General features: G+C 56.3%; 1 protein-coding gene across 1 annotated transcript in view; it reads right to left on the minus strand.

The window, feature by feature from the left end:
* Positions 1-9,158: 9,158 nt before the first annotated feature.
* The window catches only part of LOC148136850 (uncharacterized), a gene marked incomplete at its 3' end in the record, with an annotated part of 264,129 nt that continues 259,755 nt past the window's right edge, over positions 9,159-13,532 (minus strand). The window contains exons 94-97 of the mRNA XM_087982832.1: positions 11,998-12,141; positions 11,294-11,449; positions 9,933-10,085; positions 9,159-9,320 (exon numbers count right to left, since the gene is read on the minus strand). Of these exons, the coding sequence (XP_087838958.1) occupies positions 9,159-9,320; positions 9,933-10,085; positions 11,294-11,449; positions 11,998-12,141 (615 nt within the window). The remainder of the gene's footprint in view (positions 9,321-9,932; positions 10,086-11,293; positions 11,450-11,997; positions 12,142-13,532) is intronic.

Genomic DNA, 13,532 nt, shown 5'->3' on the forward strand with positions numbered 1-13,532 from the left:
TGACTCTGAGCTCAAACTAAACTGCTGCTGGACAGGGTTAACAGTTCACAACATCAAGGACGAGGAACACAAGGAGACCATTCAGATCATCTGGACTACCCCAATCGCTCAACAAGATCATTGCTGATCCACCACATGGACTGTACTTTCTTGTCATCTCCCTGCACACCCACATTCTGTTTACATCTCGCGCTCACACAAACCACTTTGCTCTCCCCAACACACAGGGAAGACTCTCCAATCAATCACAACTAAAGGCACACTCTCAACTCTCCTCTCACACGCACAGGGACCACTCTCCTCTCACACACACACAGGGACCACTCTCCTCTCTCACACACACAGGGACCACTCTCCTCACACACACACACACAGGGACCACTCTCCTCTCACACACACACAGGGACCAGTCTCCTCTCACACACACAGGGACCACTCTCCTCTCACACACACACAGGGACCAATCTCCTCTCACACACACAGGGACCACTCTCCTCTCACACACACAGGGACCACTCTCCTCTCGCACACACAGGGACCACTCTCCTCTCACACACACAGGGACCACTCTCCTCTCACACACACACAGGGACCACTCTCCTCTAACACACACACAGGGACCACTCTCCTCTCACACACACAGGGACCAATCTCCTCTCACACACACAGGGACCACTCTCCTCTCACACACACAGGGACCACTCTCCTCTCACACACACAGGGACCACTCTCCTCTCACACACACAGGGACCACTCTCCTCTCACACACACACAGGGACCAGTCTCCTCTCTCACACACACACAGGGACCACCTTCCTCTCACACACACACAGGGACCACTCTCCTCTCACACACACACAGGGACCACTCTCCTCTCACACACACAGGGACCACTCTCCTCTCACACACACACACAGGGACCACCTTCCTCTCACACACACACACAGGGACCACTCTAATCTCTCACACACACAGGGACCACTCTCCTCTCACACACACACAGGGACCACTCTCCTCTCTCACACACACACAGGGACCACTCCCCTCTCACACACACAGGGACCACTCTCCTCTCACACACACAGGGACCACTCTCCTCTCTCACACACACACAGGGACCACTCTCCTCTCTCACACACACAGGGACCACCCTCCTCTCACACACACACACAGGGACCACCTTCCTCTCACACACACACAGGGACCACTCTCCTCTCACACACACACACAGGGACCACTCTCCTCTCACACACACACACAGGGACCACTCTCCTCTCACACACACACACAGGGACCACTCTCCTCTCACACACACACAGGGACCACTCTCCTCTCACACACACAGGGACCACTCACCTCTCTCACACACAGGGATCACTCTCCTCTCTCACACACACACAGGGACCACTCGCCTCTCACACACACACAGGGACCACTCTCCTCTCACACACACACAGGGACCACTCTCCTCTCACACACACACACACAGAGACCACTCTCCTCTCACACACACACAGGGACCACTCTCCTCTCACACACACACACATGGACCACTCTCCTCTCACATACACACACAGAGACCACTCTCCTCTCACACACACACAGGGACCACTCTCCTCACACACACACACACAGGGACCACTCTCCTCTCACACACAGGGACCACTCTCCTCTCACACACACACACAGGGACCACTCTCCTCTCACACACACACACAGGGACCACCCTCCTCTCACACACACACACAGGGACCACCCTCCTCTCACACACACACACAGGGACCACTCTCCTCTCACACACACAGGGACCACTCTCCTCTCACACACACACACAGGGACCACTCTCCTCTCTCACACACACAGGGACCACTCTCCTCTCACACACACAGGGACCACTCTCCTCTCACACACACACACAGGGACCACTCTCCTCTCTCTCACACACAGGGACCACTCTCCTCTCACACACACAGGGACCACTCTCCTCTCTCACACACACAGGGACCACTCTCCTCTCACACACACACAGGGACCACTCTCCTCTCACACACACACAGGGATACTCTCCTCTCACACACACAGGGACCACTCTCCTCTCACACACACACACACAGGGACCACTCTCCTCTCACACACACACACATGGACCACTCTCCTCTCACATACACACACAGAGACCACTCTCCTCTCACACACACACAGGGACCACTCTCCTCTCTCACACACAGGGACCACTCTCCTCTCACACACACACACAGGGACCACCCTCCTCTCACACACACACACAGGGAACACTCCCTCTCTCACACACACAGGGACCACTCTCCTCTCACACACACAGGGACCACTCTCCTCTCACACACACACAGGGACCACTCTCCTCTCTCTCACACACACAGGGACCACTCTCCTCTCACACACACACACAGGGACCACTCTCCTCTCACACACACACACAGGGACCACTCTCCTCTCACACACACACAGGGACCACTCTCCTCTCACACACACAGGGACCACTCACCTCTCACACACACACAGGGACCACTCCCCTCTCACACACACAGGGACCACTCTCCTCTCACACACACACACAGGGACCACTCTCCTCTCACACACACACACAGGGACCACTCTCCTCTCACACACACACAGGGACCACTCTCCTCTCACACACACACAGGGACCACTCTCCTCTCACACACACAGGGACCACTCTCCTCTCACACACACAGGGACCACTCTCCTCTCACACACACACAGGGACCACTCTCCTCTCACACACACAGGGACCACTCTCCTCTAACACACACAGGGACCACTCTCCTCTCACACACACAGGGACCACTCTCCTCTCACACACACACACAGGGACCACTCTCCTCTCACACACACACAGGGACCACTCTCCTCTCACACACACACAGGGACCACTCTCCTCTCACACACACAGGGACCACTCTCCTCTCACACACACACACAGGGACCACTCTCCTCTCACACACACAGGGACCACTCTCCTCTCACACACACAGGGACCACTCTCCTCTCACACACACAGGGACCACTCTCCTCTCACACACACACACAGGGACCACTCCCCTCTCACACACACACACAGGGACCACTCTCCTCTCTCACACACACAAGGACCACTCTCCTCTCACACTTACAGGGACGACTCTCCTCTCACACACACAGGGACCACTCTCCTCTCACACACACACACTGGGACCTCTCTCCTCTCACACACACACACAGGGACCACTCTCCTCTCACACACACACAGGGACCACTCTCCTCTCTCTCACACACACAGGGACCACTCTCCTCTCTCACACACACACAGGGACCACTCTCCTCTCACACACACAGGGACCACTCTCCTCACACACACACACACAGGGACCACTCTCCTCTCACACACACACAGGGATCACTCTCCTCTCACACACACAGGGACCACTCACCTCTCACACACACACAGGGACCACTCTCCTCTCACACACACACACAGGGACCACTCTCCTCTCACACACACACACAGGGACCACTCTCCTCTCACACACACACACAGGGACCACTCTCCTCTCACACACACACAGGGACCACTCTCCTCTCACACACACAGGGACCACTCTCCTCTCACACACACACAGGGACCACTCTCCTCTCACACACACACAGGGACCACTCTCCTCTCACACACACAGGGACCACTCTCCTCTCACACACACAGGGACCACTCTCCTCTCACACACACAGGGACCACTCTCCTCTCACACACACACAGGGACCACTCTCCTCTCACACACACACAGGGACCACTCTCCTCTCACACACACAGGGACCACTCTCCTCTCACACACACACAGGGACCACTCTCCTCTCACACACACACAGGGACCACTCTCCTCTCACACACACACAGGGACCACTCTCCTCTCACACACACACACAGGGACCACTCTCCTCTCACACACACAGGGACCACTCTCCTCTCACACACACAGGGACCACTCTCCTCTCACACACACAGGGACCACTCTCCTCTCACACACACACACAGGGACCACTCTCCTCTCTCACACACACAAGGACCACTCTCCTCTCACACTTACAGGGACCACTCTCCTCTCACACACACAGGGACCACTCTCCTCTCACACACACACACAGGGACCACTCTCCTCTCACACACACACACAGGGACCACTCTCCTCTCACACAAACACACACAGGGACCACTCTCCTCTCACACACACACAGGGACCACTCTCCTCTCTCACACACAGGGACCACTCTCCTCTCACACAAACACACACAGGGACCACTCTCCTCTCACACACACACAGGGACCACTCTCCTCTCTCTCACACACACAGGGACCACTCTCCTCTCACACACACACACAGGGACCACTCTCCTCTCACACAGACAGGGACCACTCTCCTCTCTCACACACACACAGGGACCACTCTCCTCTCACACACACAGGGACCACTCTCCTCTCACACACACAGGGACCACTCTCCTCTCACACACACAGGGACCACTCTCCTCTCACACACACACACAGGGACCACTCTCCTCTCTCTCACACACACAGGGACCACTCTCCTCTCACACACACACACAGGGACCACCCTCCTCTCACACACACAGGGATCTCTCTCCTCTCACACACACAGGGACCACTCTCCTCTCACATACACAGACAGGGAACACTCCCTCTCTCACACACAGGGACAACTCTCCTCTCAGACACACAGGTACCACTCTCCTCTCACACACACACAGGGACCACTCTCCTCTCACACACACACAGGGACCACTCTCCTCTCACACACACAGGGACCACTCTCCTCTCACACACACAGGGACAACTCTCCTCTCACACACACAGGGACCACTCTCCTCTCACACACAGGGACCACTCTCCTCTCTCACACACAGGGACCACTCTCCTCTCACACACACACACAGGGACCACCCTCCTCTCACACACACAGACAGGGAACACTCCCTCTCTCACACACACAGGGACCACTCTCCTCTCACACACACAGGGACCACTCTCCTCTCACACACACACAGGGACCACTCTCCTCTCACACACACAGGGATCACTGACCTCTCTCACACACACACACACAGGGACCACTCTCCTCTCTCACACACACACAGGGACCACTCTCCTCTCACACACACAGGGACCACTCTCCTCACACACACACACAGGGACCACTCTCCTTTCACACACACAGGGACCACTCTCCTCACACACACACACACAGGGACCACTCTCCTCTCACACACACACACAGGGACCACTCTCCTCTCACACACACACAGGGACCACTCTCCTCTCACACACACAGGGACCACTCACCTCTCACACACACACAGGGACCACTCTCCTCACACACACACACACAGGGACCACTCTCCTCTCACACACACACACAGGGACCACTCTCCTCTCACACACACACACAGGGACCACTCTCCTCTCACACACACACAGGGACCACTCCCCTCTCACACACACAGGGACCACTCTCCTCTCACACACACACACAGGGACCACTCTCCTCTCACACACACACAGGGACCACTCTCCTCTCACACACACACAGGGACCACTCTCCTCTCACACACACACAGGGACCACTCTCCTCTCACACACACACAGGGACCACTCTCCTCTCACACACACAGGGACCACTCTCCTCTCACACACACAGGGACCACTCTCCTCTCACACACACACAGGGACCACTCTCCTCTCACACACACAGGGACCACTCTCCTCTAACACACACAGGGACCACTCTCCTCTCACACACACAGGGACCACTCTCCTCTCACACACACAGGGACCACTCTCCTCTCACACACACACACAGGGACCACTCTCCTCTCACACACACACAGGGACCACTCTCCTCTCACACACACACAGGGACCACTCTCCTCTCACACACACACAGTGACCACTCTCCTCTCACACACACAGGGACCACTCTCCTCTCACACACACACACAGGGACCACTCTCCTCTCACACACACAGGGACCACTCTCCTCTCACACACACAGGGACCACTCTCCTCTCACACACACAGGGACCACTCTCCTCTCACACACACACACAGGGACCACTCTCCTCTCACACACACACAGGGACCACTCTCCTCTCACACACACACACAGGGACCACTCTCCTCTCACACACACACAGGGACCACTCTCCTCTCACACACACACAGGGACCAGTCTCCTCTCACACACACAGGGACCACTCTCCTCTCACACACACACACAGGGACCACTCTCCTCTCACACACACACACAGGGACCACTCTCCTCTCTCACACACACAAGGACCACTCTCCTCTCACACTTACAGGGACGACTCTCCTCTCACACACACAGGGACCACTCTCCTCTCACACACACACACAGGGACCACTCTCCTCTCACACACACACACAGGGACCACTCTCCTCTCACACAAACACACACAGGGACCACTCTCCTCTCACACACACACAGGGACCACTCTCCTCTCACACACACACAGGGACCACTCTCCTCTCACACAAACACACACAGGGACCACCCTCCTCTCTCACACACACAGGGACCACTCTCCTCTCTCACACACACACAGGGACCACTCTTCTCTCACACACACAGGGACCACTCTCCTCTCACACACACAGGGACCACTCTCCTCTCACACACACAGGGACCACTCTCCTCTCACACACACACAGGGACCACTCTCCTCTCACACACACATACAGGGACCACTCTCCTCTCACACACACACAGGGACCACTCTCCTCTCTCTCACACACACAGGGACCACTCTCCTCTCACACACACACACAGGGACCACCCTCCTGTCACACACACAGGGACCACTCTCCTCTCACATACACAGACAGGGAACACTCCCTCTCTCACACACACAGGGACCACTCTCCTCTCACACACACACACAGGGACCACTCTCCTCTCACACACACACAGGGACCACTCTCCTCTCACACACACACACAGGGACCACTCTCCTCTCTCACACACACAGGGACCACTCTCCTCTCACACACACACACAGGGACCACTCTCCTCTCTCACACACACACAGGGACCACTCTCCTCTCACACACACAGGGACAACTCTCCTCTCACACACACAGGGACCACTCTCCTCTCACACACACACAGGGACCACTCTCCTCTCACACACACACAGGGACCACTCTCCTCTCTCACACACACAGGGACCACTCTCCTCTCACACACACACAGGGACCACTCTCCTCTCACACACACACAGGGACCACTCTCCTCTCACACACACACAGGGACCACTCTCCTCTCTCACACACACAGGGACCACTCTCCTCTCACACACACAGGGACCACTCTCCTCTCACACACAGGGACCACTCTCCTCTCACACACACAGGGACCACTCTCCTCTCACACACACAGGGACCACTCTCCTCTCACACACACACAGGGACCACTCTCCTCTCACACACACAGGGACCACTCTCCTCTCACACACACACACAGGGACCACCCTCCTCTCACACACACAGGGACAACTCTCCTCTCACAAACACAGGGACCGCTCTCCACTCACACACACACAGGGACCACTCTCCTCTCACACACACACACAGGGACCACTCTCCTCTCTCACACACACAGGGACCACTCTCCTCTCACACACACAGGGACCACTCTCCTCTCACACACACACACACACAGGGACCACTCTCCTCTCACACACACAGGGACCACTCTCCTCACACACACACACAGGGACCACTCTCCTCTCACACACACAGGGTCCACTCTCCTCTCACACACACAGGGACCACTCTCCTCTCTCACACACACACACAGGGACCACTCTCCTCTCACACACACAGGGACCACTCTCCTCTCACACACACACAGGGACCACTCTCCTCTCACACACACAGGGACCACTCTCCTCTCACACACACACACACAGGGACCACTCTCCTCTCACACACACACACAGGGACCACTCTCCTCTCACACACACAGGGACCACTCTCCTCTCACACACACACAGGGACCACTCTCCTCTCTCACACACACACAGGGACAACTCTCCTCTCACACACACACACAGGGACCACTCTCCTCTCACACACACACAGGGACCACTCTCCTCTCACACACACACAGGGACCACTCTCCTCTCACACACAGGGACCACTCTCCTCTCACACACACACAGGGACCACTCTCCTCTCACACACACAGGGACCACTCTCCTCTCACACAAACACAGGGACCACTCTCCTCTCACACACACACACACAGGGACCACTCTCCTCTCACACACACACACAGGGACCACTCTCCTCTCACACACACACAGGGACCACTCTCCTCTCACACACACACACACAGGGACCACTCTCCTCTCACACACACACACACAGGGACCACTCTCCTCTCACACACACACACACAGGGACCACTCTCCTCTCACACACACACACAGGGATCTCTCTCCTCTCACACACACAGGGACCACTCTCCTCTCACACACACACACAGGGACCACTCTCCTCTCACACACACAGGGACCACTCTCCTCTCACACACACACACAGGGACCACTCTCCTCTCACACACACAGGGACAACTCTCCTCTCACACACACAGGGACCACTCTCCTCTCACACACACACAGGGACCACTCTCCTCTCACACACACACACAGGGACCACTCTCCTCTCACACACACAGGGACCACTCTCCTCTCACACACACACAGGGACCACTCTCCTCTCACACACACACAGGGACCACTCTCCTCTCTCACACACACAGGGACCACTCTCCTCTCTCACACACACAGGGACCACTCTCCTCTCACACACAGGGATCACTCTCCTCTCACACACAGGGACCACTCTCCTCTCACACACACACAGGGACCACTCTCCTCTCTCACACACAGGGACCACACTCCACTCCCACACACACCGGGAGCTAACCCCTCTCCTTCACTCACGGGCATCTCTCTCTTCCCTCACAGAACTGCACCTCTCTCGTACACTCTCCTCTTTGATAGATGAGTTCTCCCTCTCTTACCTCGCCTCTGGACCCCATAGACGCAGCGTTTGCCGCAGTTCCCGACGTTACAGCACTGCTTCCACCTTGCGCAGTCTTCGTCTACCTCACACTCCTCGGCATCGTCCCGGTCACAGATATGTCGCATCTGGAATGGTTTGGGACACTCTGCGTCTCGCTTTCCTGTTATCGGGTCAGATCAGAATTCAGTGAGAGGCCGGATGGAAATTCAGCACCGCCCTGGTTATACGGAGTAGGGGATGATCCAGGGAAAAACAAGGGGAAGCCTGGAGACAAAGGGGTAGATTGGGTATGGCAGTGTGACAATGAGGAGGGAGGGTTTCACACTGGTTTCCATTCTGACTTGGCCAAACATGACAGCTCAGTGAGTAAGGTGAAATGGGAGATGGGGGGAGCTGGGACTGGGGGAAATGGGAATGGGGAATACAGAGAGGGTGGCAAATGGGTGTCAGTTTTGTGAGCAGCACCTTCCAATGGGTACAAGCTGATGACGACAGGATTGGGCAGACTGGGGCTGGCTTTCCAATGGGATATAGTAGACTGGGGGAGACTCGCTCCCATTGGGAATGATCCTGAAATGGCTCTGGATGAGCTGGGACCTGGGATGGAGTCTCCTACTGAGAGGGGACACCCTCAAACTGAATACTCCAACTGCAGGGGGCAGGGAGATTGGGTTCCTGGGACAGAGAGGGGTCTCTGCCTCAGACAGATTGTCTCCACCAGGCGTGTGCAGTGTTTGCTAAAGGGGGGGATGGGAGGGTCAGTCATCCTCACCGTGTTTGTGATACCGATGGACACATCTCTTCCCACATCCGGCCTCACAGCACGAGAGCCACAGATCACAGTCATCGTCATTTGTACATTCCTGGCCGTAGTTAACATTGCACATCGGGGTAAGGCGCCTGGCATCTGGGCAGCTCCCATTCTCTGGAGAGCAGAAGGAAAGGGAAAAGACTGGGTTAAAGCTCAGTCAGAGTCTCAGGTTAAACACCTCCGGATGGACAGGATGGAAACTGAGCAAGTCTCTCTCAGTCTACATGGTCCCCAACGATCATACACACAGCAAAGTGTAAAGAATACATCTCTCCTTATTGTTTTAACCTGGAAGGAAATCTCCCTCTACACTGTCCCCATCAAACACTCCCAGGACAGGGACAGCATGGGGTTAGATACAGGGGAAACCTCCCTCTACACTGTCCCCATCAAACACTCCCAGGAGAGGGACAGCATGGGGTTAGATACAGAGGAAATCTCCCTCTACACTGTCCCCATCAAACACTCCCAGGACAGGGACAGCATGGGGTAAGATACAGGGGAAACCTCCCTCTACACTGTCCCCATCAAACACTCCCAGGGCAGGGACAGCATGGGGTTAGATACAGAGGAAACCTCCCTCTACACTGACGGCATCAAACACTCCCAGAACAGGGACAGGATGTGGTAAGATACAGAGGAAATCTCCCTCTACACTGACCCAATCAAACACTCCCAGGAGAGGGACAGCATGGGGTTAGATACTGAGGAAATCTCCCTCTACACTGTCCCCATCAAACACTCCCAGGACAGGGACAGCATGGGGTTAGATACAGAGGAAACCTCCCTCTACACTGACCCCATCAAACACTCCCAGGACAGGGACAGCATGGGTTTAGATACTGAGGAAATCTCCCTCTACACTGTCCCCATCAAACACTCCCAGGACAGGGACAGCATGGGGTTAGATACAGAGGAAACCTCCCTCTACACTGACCCCATCAAACACTCCCAGGACAGGGACAGCATGGGGTTAGATACTGAGGAAATCTCCCTCTACACTGTCCCCATCAAACACTCCCAGGACAGGGACAGCATGGGGTAAGATACAGAGGAAATCTCCCTCTACACTGTCCCCATCAAACACTCCCAGGACAGGGACAGCATGGGGTAAGATACAGAGGAAACCTCCCTCTACACTGACCGCATCAAACACTCCCATGGGAGGGACAGCATGGGGTAACATACAGAGGAAACCTCCCTCTACACTGACCCAATCAAACACTCCCATCACTGGGTTATATATAGATGTCATGCTCCCCTATCCAGTGTCCCCCCATAACATCCCCCCACCCCACAACCATCACCAGATGACCCCTCACCTCCTTTGAAGAATCGGAAAACGCATCTTTTTCCACAGCCAGCGTCACAGCACATTTGCCAATGGTCACAGTCAGCATCTGCCTCACACTCATCTCCCAACGTCATGTTACAGACCTTGCCCAGGGTACGGCTGTGTGGGCACTGTGACTCTCCCTCTGTGTGGGCATAGATAATGAGACATTATTACAGAGCCTGATCTGAGCATACCACCCTCCTTTACAGACACAGGCCTCCAGACTCCTCCAAAGTCAAATCCAGGGACAATAACTCACTGCACCCACCGTCCAACCACCTCCCCATTACCACCCAAAGCCACACCACCTCCTTCTCCATCCCTGGTTAGAGCTGGGCTCACAGACAGTGCTCCATTGCCTCCAGTGTGCTGGCGGAGGGAGCGAGGCCTCCTCCTGTAATCCCACCTCAGTGAGAGCAGAGGGTCACAGGCTTGGCCATTTCCATCAGAGAGAGAGAGAGAGTGTGAGAGTGAGAGTGTGAGTGTGAGAGTGAGAGAGTGTCAGTATGAGAGAGAGTGTGAGTGTGTTTGAGTGTGTGTGTGTATATGTGCGTGTGTGTCTGTCTATATGAGTGTGTGTGTGTGTGTGTGTATATGTGAGTGTGAGAGTGAGAGGGGGTTTCTCAGTGCAGTGATACCACATTGTCCATGGGAAGACCCTCTGATGGTCTGGCTTCACACTGTCCTTACTGTGCAGTGAGCTGCTGTAAACACATTTCCTCCCAGAGCCCATGTCGCAGCATTGTTCCCAGCTCCCGCAGTCCTCATCTGTCACACACGACACATTCGAATGCCTCTTCACCCGGGATGGATCAGGGCACTCTCCTTCCTCATCTACAACACAACAACATGGAGATTACAGGAGGAGGGAAATGGGGCATATCAGCTCGAAACATATTGGCAGTATTGTCAGTGGGTCAGTGTTGAGGCAGTAGGCACCATTGGAGGGTCAGTGCTGAGGGAAAGGCGCGGACAAAAGGTCAGTGCTGAGGGAGTGGCAATGCTGGGTGATCAGTGCTGAGGTAACAAAACCCGAGGGCAGGTCTAGGCTGAGGGAGCAGGAACTGGTGGAGGGTCAGTGCTGAGGGAGGGGGCACTGGCGGAGGGTCAGTGCTGAGGGAGCGGCAATGCTGGGTGATCAGTGCTGAGGGAAAAAACCCCCGAGGGCAGGTCCAGGCTGAGGGAGCAGGAACTGGTGCAGGGTCAGTGCTGAGGGAGGGGGCACTGACGGAGGGTCAGTGCTGAGGGAGCAGGCACTGTCAGAGGGTCAGTGCTGAGGGCGCAGGCACTGACGGAGGGTCATTGCTGAGGGAGCAGGCAGTGCCGGAGGGTCAGTGCTGAGGGCGCAGGCACTGTCGGAGGGTCAGTGCTGAGGGAGCAGGCACTGTCGGAGGGTCAGTGCTGAGGGAGCAGGCACTGTCAGAGGGTCAGTGCTGAGGGAGCAGGCACTGTCGGAGGGTCAGTGCTGAGGGAGCAGGCACTGTCGGAGGGTCAGTGCTGAGGGAGCAGGCACTGAGGGAGGGTGAGTGCTGAGGGAGCAGGCACTGTCAGAGGGTCAGTGCTGAGGGAGCAGGCACTGTCTGAGGGTCATTGCTGAGGGAGCAGGCACTGTCAGAGGGTCAGTGCTGAGGGAGCAGGCACTGTCTGAGGGTCAGTGCTGAGGGAGTAGGCACTGTCGGAGGGTGAGTGCTGAGGGAGCAGGCACTGTCAGAGGGTCAGTGCTGAGGGAGTGGGCACTGTCGGAGGGTCAGGGCTGAGGGAGCAGGCACTGTCTGAGGGTCAGTGCTGAGGGAGCAGGCAGTGTCGGAGGGTTCGTGCTGAGGGAGCAGGCATTCTCAGAGGGTCAGTGCTGAGGGAGCAGGCCCTGACGGAGGGTCAGTGCTGAGGGAATGGGCACTGTCAGAGGGTCAGTGCTGAGGGAGCAGGTACTGTCGGAGGGTCAGGGCTGAGGGAGCAGGCACTGACGGAGTGTCAGTGTTGAGGGAGCAGGCACTGTCAGAGGGTCAGGGCTGATGAAGTGGGCACTGTCGGAGGGTCAGTGCTGAGGGAGCAGGCCCTGTCGGAGGGTCGGTGCTGAGGGAGCAGACACTGACGGAGGGTCAGTGTAGAGGGAGCAGGCACTGTCGGAGGGTCACTGCTGAGGGAGCAGGCACTGTCAGAGGGTCAGTGCTGAGGGAGCAGGTACTGTCGGAGGGTCAGTGCTGAGGGAGCAGGCACTGTCAGAG

This window comes from Chiloscyllium plagiosum, unplaced genomic scaffold (genome assembly GCF_037043375.1).
Source record: "Chiloscyllium plagiosum isolate Xiang-an unplaced genomic scaffold, Cpla_swu_hap1 HiC_scaffold_44, whole genome shotgun sequence".
In the NCBI taxonomy this organism is placed as follows: domain Eukaryota; kingdom Metazoa; phylum Chordata; class Chondrichthyes; order Orectolobiformes; family Hemiscylliidae; genus Chiloscyllium; species Chiloscyllium plagiosum.